We start from the raw sequence: 18,102 nt of genomic DNA on the forward strand, positions 1-18,102 counted from the left end.
TTAACATATCGTCACCCAAGATCTCAAGCCTTAATATAATAGAATTATTATATTTTAAATCGATATGTATTTATTTTTAAATACATCCTTCTTTGATCAAATATAATTTACTGGCTCGGTAAGTACTGTCCTACTACCTACCATAGCCAGACTGCCTTATTTTATGTTTATCAGTAAAATGTAGAGTACTGCATTGTGCAGGTTTTTCCATTTTATGGGTTACACAAAATAATTTAACATTGAAAAGGTCCACTTTTTAGAGATATCATAATTATATTCTAGGAATTATATATAAATAACAAATGCTAAAGAACTAATGATCTCCATAGAAGACCGCACACAAAGGGTCAAGTCTTATACAACAAATTCAATTTAACCAGCAACATCATTCTCTACGTCATGAAGCTGGAAAAGACAGATACTATATTAACCAATGAAATAGTTTCATTTTGGGCCACTCATTGGAATATAGCAGTGTTTAAAATGGTGTTTCTGCATGCAGATTAAGGATACCAATTAGTCTACACACATAAGCAGGAAAACTAAACCACACTATCCAGTTATTACTAAATATACACAAAAAGCTTACTTAACCATTCCCCACACAAGCCATGCAACATGATGATCTAGCAAAGGAAGACTGGGGCAATATGGTGCAAACCAATTCCAAATGTAAGGATATATGTAGGAACAGAAACTAAACTGATTTCTATGGCACTTATTTTATTTGATATAGTGGGGAAGAGATTTGGATCCAACAGTCCATTCTCCTTGATAAATAAGGTTCCAAAGTTATTTTTACAGAGGGACATTTCTCTGTGATCTGTCAAGGAAGGGATAGAAGTCTAGAATCGTCTGAAAGACAAGACATCATCTCTGCTATCTCTTTTCATCCTTAGAAAATAAAGTAACTATATGGCCGAACACCTCTACATGCACTGATAAGCTCCATATCCCACTTACATGCAGAAAAGATCACTCAAAGTCTCCTCTAAAAGCTAAAAACATAATTACAGGAATCAGTAGGCCTAGTAAATAACTTCAAATAAAAAAAATAAAAAAATACCCTTAGCTAATCCAAAAACATAACAAGCAAGTAGGATGGATCTATTACACAACAGGGATTACTTGTTCTCTCGCTTTTCGAGGTAAATGTCAGAAAAACACGACAGAAAGTCCACAATGTTAAATCCGTAATTTAAGGTGGAATGCTTTGGAAGAAACCAGTGTTTGTTTTATAACAAAGGCAGTCATTGGCATTTATACAAATGGTATGATAATACAACTGAATATACACAGGTTACTGAACGTCTGATAAGGCAACAGTAATCTGTACCATTTGGACAGACCCGTAAGGTACTGATCAAAACTTGTTATTAACTAATAAGTATTCTTGTCATTTATATTTTATTAATTTTGGAACAATTGCATTAATGAGTTTACAGTGCAACCAAAAATCTCTGAAATTTATAGGCTTCCATTTTAAAAGAGGAAGAGCAAAACTACATATTTGGAAAAAGGTTTCAGAGTCCCTAAAATCCAAAACTATAGGGAACTGAAATCTGAATGGCAAAATACAGGCCGAAATAGCTCACATGGGAAAATTATTAAACTCATATATAGAAGCAGCTTGCCTATTTTAGCTTTAATTACACCATTCAGATTGCAATACACTTTAGTGAGTGACCCTGTTAGCATTCAGTGTGAACCTTGATTGTGAGCAACACTGTTTTAAAACAAACAGATCTCAATTTTGAGTCAAGACTTGATCAGTCCTGGCTTTTAAAGGTAGCAGACATTTCTATGATGACAATCAAATTCCTCCCTATAGTTCTGAATCCAGTGGGACCAGCCCAATTTTAAGGCTCCTGTCCTGGGTTTTTTCTCTGGTGTCCCTCATCAGGTACTGCCCCCAGGAAGAGCCATGACAACACAACCCTGGATGCACAAGTACTGTGCTGAATGGTGCCAGGGCACTGTGAGTGAGACCAGCCTGGGAGAGAGGCTGACACCTCCCTTTCCAGATGATACTGCTCATTTTGGGCATCACCAGGTGACGTAATAAAATACGTTGAGAAGATACCAAAAGATGATTTCTGTGCCAACTGACTTTTTATAAATATGTCGGAACAGCCAGCAACGCAAAACATGAAGTAAAGCCGCAAGGAAAGCTAAAAGTGAATTATAACCCTACCATTAACAGAGCTGGTGCAATTTCCACCTCTTTAAAAAAAAAAAAAAAAAAAAAAAAAAACTATACTCTGTGCTGGTTTGCACAATGTTCTGGTAGATACCACCACTGTGAATACATGGCTCAGCAAAATTGAACAGTCACCACAATGCACTCAAACAGGTAACTGTGGTTTCCGGAATCCAAACAGACTTTTGGACGTTATCTGACGCTGGACTTTCTCACAGACCTCCAGTGTCAGATTTTCCCCATAGGAATGCAATGAACAATGCTTTCCTATGGGGAGGTCTAAATGCACTTACGGCCATTGCCGCTCATGCGCATTAGGTCTCCCCCGCGGACCTCAGCCGTGGGCAGAGCCTGACCAGGCGCCGAAGGACATCGACGCTGGACTCAGGTAAGTGGCTGAAGGGGTTTTAACCCATTCAGAACCACGGGAGGTGTGGCGTGAGAGGGGAGAGGGGGGGGAGAGGGGAGAGGGGGGGGGGGGAGGGGGAGGGTCTATTAAACCGATAGTGCCAGGAAAACAGCTTTGTTTTGTTTTCCTGGCACTATAGGATCATGTAAAATGTAAATATAGCTACTTTTTGGCCTTTCTACCATCCTTGTTACAAAACATAAAATCAAGTCAAATTTAACAAGGAAAAATACTGATGTAAGATGTATATGCATAAAATATGAGTAGACATTTAAAACACTTGGGCACAGTAATTAAACCCTGTGTGAATCTCTCTCCCTCCCCCACAAAAAAAAGAACCAATGCCATCTGCAGTGAACAGGAAATTTAAACATACTTCTCTGTTTAAATTGGACCAGAACTATTACACATGATTTTCTTGTTCTCCTGTGTGTCTCTCTTTTATGATTCACTCCCAGGTAGTCTGTTCAACAAACACCAGTTTCATGTAGTTCTGTTATCATATCCTCACTTCCACATAGAGATAGATAGTTGGTTGGTTCGTTTGTTTTTGGATATATATATATTAAAAAAAAAAAAGTGAAATGCACCAATTAAACAGTTACAAAAAAGAAGCTGTAAAAAAGTCCCAGGCTTTGTTGGTTTTATCGTATAATATTAAGATAATGCACTTCTGGATACAGTGAGTTGATGAGAAGAGCTAGCAGCGTGTTTCCATCTTGAAGGCAGTGTCCTGGGTATCGGATAAACTGGGCAGCCTGCGATATCTGTTCCTGATACTCTGCATACTGTTTGCTTGAGGTCATGGACTCAAATACAGCCAAAGCCTGTTTGGGGACAAAAAATGGTTTACAATATATAATCCTAAAATGTAGTAATCAGCTTTCAGCGTTAGATTATGTTTTTGAAAATAAAAAAAAACTGGGAAAAATGTACCCAATTATTGAGTTTTTCCCCACTAAAATTAAGATCGGCACATTATACTATTACATGCACATTATATTATTACATGTCAGTTAACTTTACTTGGTCGGTAAATTGAATTTAATTTCAAATACATTATTTTCCCCCTTAAACTTCCAATCACGCCATTGCAGTAGATTGTTGATAAAAATGGTCAATATAACATTTCTAAATCCTTTAATATGTTTAAAGGTTTTTACCATGCTCCTGCACAACATTTTCCTCTCCACAGTGGACACGTAAAGGTGTTAAAGCAATTTCTGTATGTTTGTTTTAGTATGAACATGCTTCTTTTTTTGTGGCTTTTCTTTGAATAATTCCTAAATAATTCATATCACCTTGTAGATACGAGTCTATGATTAGAACAAGCAATTCTGGATCAAAATGTAAAAAGTGAAGCGATCACCTAGAACAGCGTTTCCCAATTAGTGTTCCATGGAACCAATTTGACCATCGGGTGGCCCATGCACTTAGGGCCACCCGATGACTATTACCACTGAACAAGGGCCCGGTCGGGCGGCGCAGCTCTTTAACCCCTTAAGGACACATGACATGTGTGACATGTCATGATTCCCTTTTATTCCAGAAGTTGGGTCCTTAAGGGGTTAAGAGCCTGACTGGTCCCTCTGCACTATCGGCGGACTAGGAGGAAGTGACAGCACTTCCTCCCAGCCTCATTAGAGAAACAGACACACAGGAGGAATGCAGTGAGTGATCACCAGGCTGGAGGCAGCAGCACAACGCATAGAGACTGGGAGTGAGCTGCTGCTGCATGCTCACGCCCATCAAGCCACCCTCCTGGACACCAAGGTAAGCTAACAGGAAGGTGGTTACAAATACAAGCATTTTAATATGTATGTGTTTATGTTCGTTAGATTGTGTGTGTATGTGCCAGTGTGTGCATGTATGTGTGTGTCAGTGTGTGCCAGTGCGTGTGTATCTGTGTCAGTGTGTATGTGTACATGTGCCAGTGTATCTGTGTATCAGTGCGTGTGTGTATATATGTGCCTGTGTTTGTTTCTGTGTCAGTGTGTGTGTCTGTGCATCAGTTTGTGCGCCAGTGTATGTATGTGCCTGTGTATGTATCTATGCCAGTATGTGTGTGTGTATCTCTGTGTCAGTGTGTATCTGAGTGTATGTGCCAGTGTATATCACAGTGTGTATCAGAGTGTTTGTGTATGTGCCAATGTTTGAGTGTGTTTATGTGGCAGTGTTTGTATATGTTTCAGTATGTGCATCTGTGTGTCAGTGTTTGAATATGTGTGTCAAGGTGTGTGTATCTATGTGCCAGTGTGTGTATCTGTGTGTCAAAGTGTGTGCATGTGTATGTCACAATGTGTATATATGTATATAGCAGCGTATGTGTGTGCATACATCCCAGCAATCAAACACTAACACAACATGCAAGCACACCGCATGCAAACAAACATTACACACAAAAGAAAAAAAAACTGAATTCAAACACCAACACTACTCACAAATGTACATCCATGTTTAAAAGCCAACACTACATACAAGTACACCCCTGCACACAAATGCAAACATTACATACAAACACACCCCTGTATTAAAAAGTTAAAATTACATACAAACAGCAACTTTACACAAAAAGGCACACCTGCTCCTATGTACTACAATCTGTTTACTATCTGTAGAAATTAGTGTATGTATAGAAGAAAAACATATTTGCTATAAAAGACACTCTGCTAATTAAAAGGTTTGTGCTATGGGGTTCCACGATGTTGGTAAACTATGTCAAAGGTTTCCACGTGAAAAATTAATTGGGAACCCCTGATCTAGAAAACCAATAGAATTCCCCTGCTGATTTCTCTGACTTACACAAACATCCTAGTGTGTTCAGAACATATGCAGATGAAGGGAAATGTTATTAACACAATTAATTAGTCCATCTTTAATCCATCATAATATGCCAGGGCATAAAAAAAAAATTGAGATGCCAGGTCTACCACAGGGTTAAACAGGTTAAACCACTGATCACAGTATGATCACTATTTTTATGTGTAACCGACTGCCGCAGTTTATGGAACCTACACAATTAGTGCATGTGTGATCTATGTAATAGCAATTACAGATGTGAAAAAATCAGCCTATGAATGTTTATACTCTGTTGGTGGCATATTGCAGATTTAAGCATAGTTAGTTCCAAAGTGACCACAATTTTTTTTAAATAATTTAATTTGCCAGTTGTTGAATTGTTTTACATGACTCATGGGCTCAAAAAGGTTTAGTATTTCTAATGCTTAGATTCACAGGTACTATGCTCCAATCCCAGTATATCTTTATATACATTTGGTTTGTACTGGTCAATTGTCCAATACACAAGGTTCTACAGAGTGCAAATGAAGTCCTTCTTGTGAAAGAGGTAGCACAGGCAGTGATTTAGGGTTGATATGATAACAATAACCATGTCATTATTATATACTCAAACCACTTAAACAGCATCACATAATATTTCTACTTGAGATCACTTTGGATTCACATTATGTAATATTTATACCTGTTGAGCCTTTTGTGACAAGTGCAATCCAGACCCAGCCTTAAGGCGGACTTGATTTTCTGCAGGGATCTGTGCCAAAACGAATGCAGCCAGACTACGAGCGATGATCCGAAACCTAGAACATGGAAAACAAGAAGCCACATCATCTTTTATATCTATCAAACAATAGTATGTTAGTGTGACTTTAAGAGTTATTTATTTTACAGGCCTTCACCAACCTTATAACTTTCTTCTATTCTGGTATAGTTAATTCTGAATGGGTCAATGCTTAAAGGAACAGTTCACAGCATTGGCCCAAAAAAATAAACAGATTCAATAAAAATTACTGTTCAGAAGCTTTAATCCCAATGAAAACATGTATTTGGGACTATCTAAAAACAGCTTGCAAAAGTTGCAGATCTCTTGTTTGTAAAGGCTAACTTAGCCCAGATTGTATTTGGCTGTCAAATTACAGATTTCCCAATGCAGCTAATTTAGAAGTCTTTGCAAGGAAGGTGCTCTGGGCAATTGCTGCCTCTTTAAACTTAGCCCCACCGAGCAAAACAACCAGGAAGTAACAGGACCGATTGTCTAATTGAAGGAACACTTTAGTCTTAGGAATACAAGCATTTATTCCTAATACTATTGTGTTATTCATCCCCCACAGTCTCCCTCCCCAGGGAAGTAAACGGTTAAATAGCTTACCTGATTACAGTCCCTAGGGGCTGAGTTACAATCCGCCTCCTCAAACATCATGAGTGTTACCAAATGTTCATAGGTGGAGAGGCCTTCTTTCATATGGGCTTTTCTCTGATGCTGGACGTCCTCATGGAGAGTGTGAGGACATCCAGCATCATTTCAAAGATTCTTAGTACTGTGATGTCAACATTGCAGTTTCTCTAAAACTGCAATGTTTTACATTGCAGGACTACGGGAAACAAGGACACTGTACCCAGACGGGTGCTTTTAGTGTCCCCTTAACAGCCAGGGGGTGCAACAAGGCCAATTTACAATTTGCACTGTTTTAAAATGGAAAAAAAAAAAGACACTTCACACATAAAGCACTTTAGCAAGGAGTATGGAGTGACCCTTTAATTCACATTATGCCAGTGGTACAGCTAAAGTTTCCCCCCCTGCAACCAATCTGAGAGAAATGTTTACTCCAGAAAAATTATAAATATGGAAAAACAATTAAATGTTTTGATACTTTTTCAACACCTAACAATTGTCAAACTTAAACCACATTTCATTAAACTGGGCTATACACATACACTATTGTATTAAGCTATGTAATTACTTCCTAATGGTACATTGGCTACCTGTAATCTTACCTTGCTGATAAAGGAGACTTTCTTCCCAACCCAATAACACCAAGAATTCCAGACGTCATTCTTTCTTCACCTAGAAGAGACAGTCTACTCTGAACCGAAAGCAGTATTCGAAGGATGTTCTCTGTGACGATACTATCGTTTTGTTCCACTTGGATCAGAGAGAGCTGTAAAGCTTTGTGAAACCAAAGGAACAGCTTGGGTTCTTCATTCACCGAGCTATTGAGAAAAATAAACAAGACAATTGTGTCTCAGGCTGATATCGTAAAACAGACACAGTGAAGAAGATGTCACAGGGAAGAAAAATGTGCTGTGAGATAAACTGCTATATGTGGTACAAACATGGAAGGTTTCATTTTTTTTTTTTTTAATTTGCTCCAAAATTACTTTTCATGCAAGACTTCCAGAGGTTTGGAGTTAGATGACTGTAGGAAAACAAAATAAAATATTTACGTAAATGCTTATTAAGTCTTTCCCTACTGTGTGTTTAAATTGGTGACAGCAGTCCACTGGCTGCCCTCCCTAGTTTGGTTGTAAAACTTTAAAATTAAAAATCTAAACTCAACTACTCTCAACTGCTACTTAATCATACATTCATTCAATCTAGAACGTGGCTTGTCCACTTATTACTTGGAGATAGGCCAGAACACTGTCACCCTTATATGCGGTTAGTGAAATCATGCTCCTACAAGAAAGCATTAGTGCCATTTTATTGGTAACCTACCATGCTTTACCATCATGCACATGTTCTAATTGTGAAAAAAAAATATCATGCAAAGAAAACTAAAACTCTGAGATTTTCTGTTTTCCCAGCCTTATAATTTCCAGACTGCTTTCTGTAACGTGCTCAGTAAAGACACTTTATGAAAGCTAAGCTACTGGTCTGTGTTTCTCACACTGATGGGAAGTGAAGTACAGAACACATAGGACAGTACACAGCAGGATGGTAAAATGCTTTTAAACTCTACCTTGGTTGCACTTGTTCCAGCCATTTTGAGATTTTCACCAAAACTCTCAGCTCGTTGGGGAGGGTCTGTTCCCGGTTTAAACACTGCAGGACATACACATGAAGGGTCAGATAGCTTCCAAGGGACAGACATTCCTGTAGGAATTCCTCAGTAGTAAGCTCGGGGACTTGCAGAGAGGCCAGGATTGGGCCCCAGCCTGGATTCTGAATGTGAAGAGATTCTTTAAGAGAATAAATAAGGAAAAGAGGCACCATTACTAAACAACATAAATACAATTATCTAATAAATGTTATCACTCAAATTGCTGTAAGATGCTTAATGTGAGAATAATCTGAACATTACCATTAATAGATCAATGGGTGTAGCTATAATGTATATTAAGTTACCCTACGCTGTGTCTTGACTACATTAATAGTAACCAATCTTTCTACAAGTATTTGTTTACAGCCTCAATAATACTTTATTACAAATGTCTTTAACATAGTGACAAGAAACAATGTATTTTATAGAGAGCTGGGAAAAAAGGGGTTAATGGAGAGACAGATGAATCAAAAACAGACTAATCAGAACACTCGTAGAATTCTATGTCTATTATAAAACACAAACCTCTCGACAAATCGATAGTGTTTTCTAAATACATACACAAGTTGTTTAAATGTATTTTTTTTCTCTAATAAATTAACCCAATGTTCTCTTTGTAACTCCTAACTTTAATAAGTATAAAGGATAGTGATACAGAAATAGAGCTCAAAGTCATTTCTGGCCCACTTATCCCCCTTTCTATGACCAGTCGCATGTTTTACCATCTTTGAAGTAAGCCAGGATGCAGGCTTCAGTGGCCTCTGCCATGTGTTTGATCGATGCCAGACTCTGGCACGCAGCTGTTAAAAGAGGCATCACAAGCAGGCCTTGCACTTTACTATCAATCCACTTCAGCAAGGCTCCCCGCAGTGATTCAGCTGTGGTCACACTGGCATTATTCATCACCATTAGGAGCTCCATAAAGAGGCTACTCAGAGCCATATGGCGTTTCTGGACCTCAAGATCTGCAGGGGGGGAAAAAAAAACCTTGAGTGATTCGCCAGCTAGAAATAGTCACAATGTTCACATAAAAAAGTGCACAAGAATTAAAACATAAAATCCTTCAATCCAAGGTTTCATATAACAAAAGAGAATATGCTTTAACAAGTGAAGAATCACAATATACTGATTACAATAGGCATTGTGCAAAATATGCAAAATACAAAACAGAAGGTAAGCACTAATTAACACAGGAATATTAGGTAGGCAGTGGCCCCAGCAAAGGGAATCCCTCAAAACCCTTTGGAGAGAACAAGATGAACAAAAGAAAAGGGAAGGGCTGTGCCACAGGTAAACACTAATAGTATTGCGAAAAATAATGGGGAAAAATACTATTGAAAAATTGCCAGAGAGATGATACCAAAATATGAGAGAGAGCATTTGTGTTAATAGAGTCATTTTCTTTTTTTTTTTTTTTGTAAATCTGTTTATTGATAGATTCAAAAAGACAATATTATCAAACGGTTAGGACGCGTAGGTCCAGCATTGCTTAGCATAATATATATGAGAACGGTTAAACATTATTAACGGCTGGTTAACAAAGGATCAGCGGCGTTCAATACAATATTATATATACAGTGATAAGGAGAGGATAAATAAAAAGGGAGAAAGAAAAACAAACGTGGGCAGCCCCACGTAGTAGACTCTTTATACATTGAATCCCGGTGCGTTATGTGGTATTCAGGGATGGACGGTGTCCGGGAGGACCTACCCTTGTGTGCACTACTCAGTGTAGAATTCTACCCTACAGTGCGCTCGACTTTAGTATCCGTTTGGAGAGTAAGGTATCCAAGATTTGCGAGCTTGCAGTGATAATGCCAGATCGAAACCCTGGTTATAGTAAGGATAACTGCGGGTACTGAGGTGAAGACCCCAGATCTCAATTTAACCTGGGAGTCGGGTCCTATGTCTAACAGTAGCTTCGTATTTGTCACCTCGACAAGCCCCATCATCCCAGCATTGGGTTAGGCCTATAGGTCATCACGCGTCAATGTATCTGAGATATGGGGGGGGGAACATAAGGGATTTCCCTCTCTCGAGCTTCGTCAGAGGTGTGCATTGTGGTGTGTGTTGTGGGTGCTATTGTTGTATGAAGAGAGGTTGTATCGTGAGTGCGTCACAACTGGGACCTACGTCTCGGTGGGTGTTATCTCGTCATAAGGCAGTTGGTTATCACATCTATTAGCCAGATGTGGAGCACCCCCCATATGTGTTCGCTAACTTCTGGTAATTTCGTGTGTGTGTCTCAAGGCACCTCTTCGTGTTCAAGGAAATAAGTGTGTAGTCGTTATCTTACAGTAGGTGTCTAGGAGACTCCTCCGGGCCGACCCCGGAGCTCCGGCCACCGACAAGAGGGGTAGAGGAGGGGAGTGAAAGAGGATAGAGTGGATGAGATAGTCGGGGTGTTGTCTCTTCTGCCTAGCTCGGGACGACGCGTGCCCCCGTCGGGCTCCCCGATATGCCCCCAGCGTCACAGCATCGTGAGATATACATATACCACGGCGACCAAGCCTCCGCATGTTTTGTCTCCCTGCCGGTTAGGGCCGAGTAGGCTGCTTCGGCACCCTGTATCTCCTCTACTCTGCGAATCCATTCTGATTTGGAAGGTACATCAGATGTTTTCCAGTGGGCTGGAATGTTGGCTTTAGCGGCATTGAGCAGGTGCCGCAATATTGACTTCTTGTACGAGGCGACTGAGGACGTTGTGATGTGTAGTAAGGCGAGTTCTGCAGTCCAGTCTGGGATGTCCCCCAGAATCAGTATGATTGTTTCCCTGATCATCTCCCAGTATGGGGTTATAGCCTTGCAGTCCCACCATATGTGCAGAACTGTTCCTCGCGTCTCTTGACACCTCCAGCATACAGAGGGTATGGAGGGGAATATGCGGTGCAGTAGAGCCGGTGTCCTATACCAATGGGAAATGAGTTTATAATTCACCTCTTGGTAATAAGAACTCATGGAGCTCTTATGTTGCCATAATAATGCTGTGTCCCACTGTTGTACCGTAAGAGCTTTTCCAAGTTGTTCCTCCCATTGTCTTTTGAATGTCTGAGGTGTTTCCGCGTGATTGGTCAGGAGTTGTTGATATAAGACGGAGATGGCGTGTTCCACCACGGTACCCCGGTCGCAGAGGCGTTCAAACCATGTGAGGGTTCTGTGTAGTTTTTCTTTATGTGGTAATGTTTCATAAAAGTGCTGTAGTTGGAAGTAACGAAAGCAGATGAGAGGCGTTCGTGGTCTGTCGCCCAACAGCGAGGGCAGAGTCCTCAGCCCCCCGCCCTCCAGAGCTCTGTGTATCGGTATGTATGTCCCTGTGTCTTGGATAGGCCAAGCCAAGGGGGGAAGTCCCCCCCCTATGGCTTCATTATACGTGAGCGGGAGCATCGGGCTAGGGGATGGGGATATGTGGTCCAGCTGTCTCACAGATCTCCATCCCGTCAGGGTTTGGAGGACCAGTCCCTCCACTGGGGGGTGGGCCGGTGCTCGTCCCGAGGTGCCCCATATTCGTTCTTCCAGGGTCGGACCAATAAGGCCTCTATCCAGTACCACCCAATGCTTGGCGGAGGACGTTACATGCCAGTCTAGGATGCGTTGCATGATCGTGGCCTGATGGTACTTTCTAAAGTCGGGCAATGCCAGGCCACCCTGGTTTCTAGGTCGGCAGATGATTTCGTGTCGGATCCGAGATCGACCGCCTCTCCAGACGAATTTGAGCACCGCCGTCTTCAGGGTAGAGAAGAAAACCGGCGGTAGAGCAAGAGGTATGGTCTGCATAAGGTACAGAACCCGCGGAAGAATGTTCATCTTAATGACCGCGACTCTGCCGTGCCACGTTATGTGCGGGTGCGCCCACCTGGTGAGGTCCGAGAGTACGGTCTTCAGTAAGGTTGCGAAGTTGTGTTGATAGATGTTATCCGGGTTCTCAGACACCCAAACCCCCAGGTACCTCATCTTGTCCTGACACCAGTGGAATGCAAACTCCGTCTCCAAGGAACGGAATTCCTCCGCGGGGAGCGTGATGTTCAAGACCTCGCACTTCGAGACATTGAGTTTAAATCCGGATATCTGCCCGTATCTTTCGAGTTCTTGGAGGAGGCACGGCAACGTGATCCTGGGATTGCGGACAAAGAAGAGGAGATCATCCGCGTACGCTGCCACTTTGTGTTGTACCCCCTTCCAGTCATACCCTTGGATGTCCGGGTTACTACGAATCGCTTGTAATAAAGGTTCCAGGGAGAGAGCGAACAGCAAGGGCGAAAGCGGGCATCCCTGTCGGGTCCCGTTGCTGATCGCGAAGTCCCCAGTCGTGGCCCCATTAACCCGTACCGATGCTCGTGGCCTGCTGTATAGCGCGGATATCCAAGCTAGGAGTCTCTGCCCGCAGCCTTGTAATCGGAGGGTCTCCAGCATATATGCCCAGTTGACTCGGTCGAATGCCTTCTCGGCATCGGTCGATAACAGGAGCAACCGTGTCCCCAACCTCCTCGCGTGGTGCTGAATGGAGAAGAGTCTCAATGTACTATCCCGGGCCTCCCTACCCGGGATGAAGCCCGTCTGGTCAGGGTGTATAAGGTCCGGAAGTAGATGTTTAAGACGGGTGGCTATAACCTTCGTGAACAGCTTGGCATCTACGTTTAACAAGGAGATCGGCCTATAGCTACCACATTGCAAGGGGTCTTTCCCCGGTTTCAGTAAGACCGTGATGGTGGCAGCCAAGGATTCCGTCCCTAGGATTCCTCCCTCTCCAACTGCGTTGACCGCCTTAGAAAGCCAGGGCAACAGTATATCCGTAAAACACTTGTAGTAACCCGTGGGGAAACCGTCTGGTCCGGGGGCCTTACCCGTTTTGGACGCCTTAAGGGCCGCAGCTATTTCTTCTGTGGATATCGGGGCATCCAAAAGTGTAGCTGATTCCGGATCGATCACCTTGGCGATCGTTCCGGACAGATATTCTCGTGTCGCGTTGCGTACCCTCGAGTCTGTAGGGGTTCCAGTAGGGCCATAGAGGTTGTATAATCGTTCGTAGAATAGCCGAAACTCTTCCGCAATTCTCTGCGGGAATGGGGAGACTTCTCCGGAGGTCAGCTGGATCTTATGAATTTGTTGTCGGGGCTGGGGGCCCTTCAGCAGTCTCGCCAGATATTTGCCCCCCTTATTGGCGTGCGTGTAGTAGAAGCCCTTCGTGCGTTGAACCGAACTAAGATGCCTTTTAAGGATAAGGTCCTTCAATTTTCTCCTTTGTTCCATTAGTTCGCCATAAGTGGCGTTAAGTTGGGAGCGTTTATGTTGGCTTTCCAGAGTAGAGATGGCAGTATAGACTTCAACCATATCCTTCATATGGGTCTTACGCTTCTGGGACGCGATGCGTATGAGTGTGCCCCGGATTACACTCTTGTGAGCCTCCCAGATGGTGATCGGGGAAGACTCCGGGGTGTCGTTTTCTCGGAAGTATTGGTCCAGTTCCTGTTGGATTTGTATTTTGACGCCTGGGTCCAGCAATAAAGACGGATTGAGCCTCCAGGTCCAGGTCTTCGGTCTGTAGAGGGGTGAGTTCAGCTCTATCCCGACTGATCCATGGTCGGACCAGGTGGTTGTTCCTATGTCGGCCCCGCGGAGATGGGAGAGTCCTTCCCTCGCGATGAAGATGTAATCTATACGTGAGTATCGATTATGGAGTGCGGAATAGTAGGTGTAATCTTTTGTCGAGGGATTAAGGGCCCTCCAGCAGTCTACTAGCCGAAGGGAATCGAGTGACTGCCGGATTGTCCTAATGTTGCGTTGTGGTATACAGCTATGACCTGTGGAGGAGTCTAGAGTCGGGTCAAGTGGGGCGTTGAAGTCCCCTCCCACCACCAATATCCCATCTGTGAAGTCCTCCAGTTGGAGTAAAACATTGCGAATGAACGCTGCTTGCTTTTTGTTGGGGACATATATAGTCGCTATAGTGTAGATCTTATCCGCTATGACGCCTTTGAGGAAGAGATACCTCCCTTGAGAGTCCTGAACACGTTCCAGTTCTTTGAAATCCAGTTCCCTCGCAATCAATATAGCTACACCTGCTTTGTGAGCCATAGGGTGGTTGCAGAAGCAGTTGACAGGATAGTGTCTACTCCGTAATCCAGGTGCCGATCCCTCCTTAAAGTGCGTTTCCTGCAGCAGGGCGACTGAGATGTGATTCTTTTTCATTTCCCGTAGCAGGTGCGTGCGCCTTTCCGGAATGTTAAGTCCCCTGCAGTTCTGGGTGAGGAATCTCAGAGGTGCACTTTGAAATGCCATGATACGTCTCGGCAGGGTTTCCAAATGGAGGAGGGCCGGGCCGTATCCCCAAGACGCAGAGGGCTAAGGGCAATCGCGCACCCGAGGTATGGGCCGGCCGGCGGGCGGCAAGAAGAGAGCAGGAGGTGAGAGGGGGGGGAGGACGTGTGGAAGGGAGGGCGAGGGCGAGAAAGAGGGGGAAGAGTGGGAGATAGTAGATGTCGGTAGCCGGTGAACCGAAGCCGGCACAGGGGGGTCAGGCTAGCAGTGTCTTGTGTATGTATAGGGAGTCGTGTAACTGTACGTAGGTCACTTCCCCGATCCCCGTAAGCTATTCCAGGTAGAATCCCTTCAACAGGGTGAGGGGGGAAGACTCGCGCGGTAACCGGGTACAGCAGAGGGTATCTCCGGGACCAGCCCAGGAGTCCAAGTTCCTACCGTCCGGTTACCAACCAACTAGCGCGAGTGGAAATTATAGAGAACGTGGGTCAAGCCCCAGCCAAGTGAGGCGTCAGAGAGTCTACGGGTCAAGTACGAGGTCGTCCGCTCCACCGAGCCCCCTAGTTAGAGCTCTAAATAAACAATATCAACATATATACAGTACGCGCACAAATGGTGCGAGCAAGTAAGAACATCAAACATTATGGTCATATATACATCGTCCCCCAAGATAAAATGTGTGTGGCCCCTTGATACCCACATATCTACCTCTAGTGTCCGGGGGCCCTGCGCCCCAGGTGTCCCCGGGTGACCGCACGGTCAAGTGTGTCGGCAGGGGAGGGGGGGAATTTCTCGGGGTCACCATTACACTAAATAATTAGGGTGGAGTGTGGACACCGCATGCGCTGTTATGAGCCAGTAGGCCTGCGATGTAGCTGTAAACCGTGCAGGTTTCCCACCAACCAGGAAGGTGTAAAGGGGGGGGGGAACCACATCAAAGGACCTCGGTTGAGGGCAAGCGTAGTGTGCGCTGTTACGCGCTAGAGGGCCCAGGGTGTAGCGGTGGGTCATGCAATCTTTCAAATAGCCGGGGAGGAGGGGGGATGGGGGGGGGAGGGGGGCTGGGGATGTGGTGGTAAAGGGTTACGGGCTTCTATAACATTCCGTCCCAACATAGTTGAAAATGAACATGGGTATGGACCTTATGTAAGGTGCAGACACAAATTCAACAAAACATTACATTGTATATTAAAGCTTGAAATGCAATTCCCGTTACCCCCCAACTCCCCCCCAAATCGAACCAAGAAGATACCAGCATTCCCCTTGCTGTCCCTGGCAAGAAGTCCCCCACAGCAGCTGAACATTAAATTCCAAGTAGTCTGCGCTTGGAGGAAACTCATGAGGGATGTCCCCCACGGGACAGTAGGTGCGTTTACATTGCAATACCCCCCCTTTCCCCCCACCCCAAGGCAGGGTAAACCCGTTCTAGCGTGGAAAGAGTTGGTGGTTGGAGATATGCAAATGTCAGTGCCATAGCCCCCTTGGGACTCTCGCTGGTATCAGAGATAGGAACAATATCCCCACCCAAACTGTATGTCCCTATTCCCCCCCTCCCAAAACCCTTATCTCTGTGCTTGGAGCCCAAAGTATATAGTACCTGAGTCGGAGTGTTAAGTCAAACCTGCTTCTTGTAGGCTCTGGTAGGCGAAATCAGGTAGTTGGCAGCGGCTTAAGGGATTACATCGTGGTCGTGCAGGAGGGGCATTTGAGATGTAGAGGGCGCAAACAAGGAGAGCCGTCTCGGGTCGGAACCCAGCAGTGCATGGGTCCTGGCAGGCCTCCGGTATCACTCCTCCGGAGATAACGGATCACCGCGGCTTCCCACATGTTGAGCAGGGGGCATTCTCCCACCCCGGTTTCTGGGTCCCCTTTGCGGTCTTGGTGGCGGGTTCAGTGGGCCCAGGATCCAGTCAGAGACCGGCGGAGAGGGTAGGCCTAGTTCTCCCATGAAGCGAGGTACCTCTTCTGGCCACCTTAACGATATCCACCGGTTTTGATGCCGGACTTGCAGGGAGAAGGGGAATCCCCATTTATAAGGTATGTTACGGTCACGTAATATTGTAGTGACCGGGCGTAGGGCCCTCCGGGCTTCAAGAGTCATCGGGGAAAAGTCATTATAGAGGGAAACCTGAGTCCCCCGGAAGGGCCATGTCTGCCGTTCCCTGGCCTTCAGCATTATGGCGTTTTTCAGTGGGAACGAGTGTAGGCAGCAAATAAGATCACGTGGTCCCTCCTCGACCGAGCGGGGTCGCAGGGCTCTATGTGCCCTCTCAAACTCAATTTCTGTTGGGGGAGACGGTTGCAGGAGAGAGCTAAAGAGATCCGTGAGTGTGGCCACTGCATCTTCCGGTCCCTCAGTCTCTGGGACCCCACGGACCCGTATGTTGCACCTTCTCCCCCTATTGTCGACATCCTCCATCTGTCGGCGTAGGGAGAGTAACATCTCGCCCTGTCGCGCCACCGCGGTGTCAGTGGCCGTCACCCTGGTTGTGAGGGCCTCAGTCGCTTCCTCCATTACAGTGATGCGGCCTGCCTGCGCGGTGAGGTCGTTACGCATCTCCGCTATCTCGGATCGCAGGGTATCCTGAATTGCAGCGATTATGGTTTGGAGGTCAGCTTTAGTTACTGCAGCGTCTTTTAGGTCCCGCAGGGAAGCTTCAATGCGGCTCAAGGCTGGCATCTCCATGTCAGGGGCCGGTGTAGTGGGCGCCGCCATTTTGGGGCTAGGGGGGCCTCCGCTCGAGCCCTGTTGCGGCTGTAAGAAGCCGTCCAGCGGCCCCTGTTGCGAGCTTTTAGGGGTCTGGGGGTGTTCCGGGCGTTTTGTGCGCCCCATGAGGTCAGCTAATTTGAAAAATACGTTGCTTATTCGGCTTTTCGGGGTCCGGCGGAGCGGAGCACTTTCCTTATGCGGCCATCTTGGTCAGAGCCGGAACCACGCCCCGAGTCATTTTCATATTTCATGGTAGCTATTACTAAATATCAGCTCAATGTACAGGGTGTTCAAGAGCTCTTCCAGCTGAAAGTGAGGCAAAGATGCTTCTTCATATGTAAGGGCAGGCTGCTATGTCAACATGTAAGTGAATTAAGCAACGCTGTCATGATCATTAACTAAAGTAAAAACTAGGAATGCAAAGTGAAATTCAAATGTATTGAATTTGGAACACTTTTATGATAAGTAGCAATAACTTTGTCTAAATTTGGCCAGTAATTGCACCGCATTACACACCTGTACCTGCAACGGACGTCTTATGCAAAGTGTGAAAAAGTGTAATTGGGTGAGGTATTTGACAATTTTGGGGATTGCCTGCCTGTTTTTTCCTTCCAGATTAGAAATCCCTGTTGTAAAGCACTGCCTCTAATCTGAAGGGAAAAGTGTTAGTATTCACACAGTGCTTTGAATG

At 44.6% G+C, this 18,102-nt stretch overlaps 1 protein-coding gene across 1 annotated transcript in view; it reads right to left on the bottom strand.

Moving 5' to 3' along the window:
- Positions 1-3,201: 3,201 nt before the first annotated feature.
- Positions 3,202-18,102, bottom strand: part of EPG5 (ectopic P-granules 5 autophagy tethering factor) — a 103,846-nt gene continuing 88,945 nt past the window's right edge. Inside the window, exons 40-44 of the mRNA XM_063453849.1 lie at positions 9,169-9,411; positions 8,366-8,585; positions 7,401-7,616; positions 6,091-6,205; positions 3,202-3,436 (exon numbers count right to left, since the gene is read on the bottom strand). Coding sequence (XP_063309919.1) covers positions 3,254-3,436; positions 6,091-6,205; positions 7,401-7,616; positions 8,366-8,585; positions 9,169-9,411 — 977 coding nt within the window. The 3' untranslated portion in view covers positions 3,202-3,253. The remainder of the gene's footprint in view (positions 3,437-6,090; positions 6,206-7,400; positions 7,617-8,365; positions 8,586-9,168; positions 9,412-18,102) is intronic.

This window comes from Pelobates fuscus, chromosome 5 (assembly GCF_036172605.1).
Source record: "Pelobates fuscus isolate aPelFus1 chromosome 5, aPelFus1.pri, whole genome shotgun sequence".
Taxonomy (NCBI): Eukaryota; Metazoa; Chordata; class Amphibia; order Anura; family Pelobatidae; genus Pelobates; species Pelobates fuscus.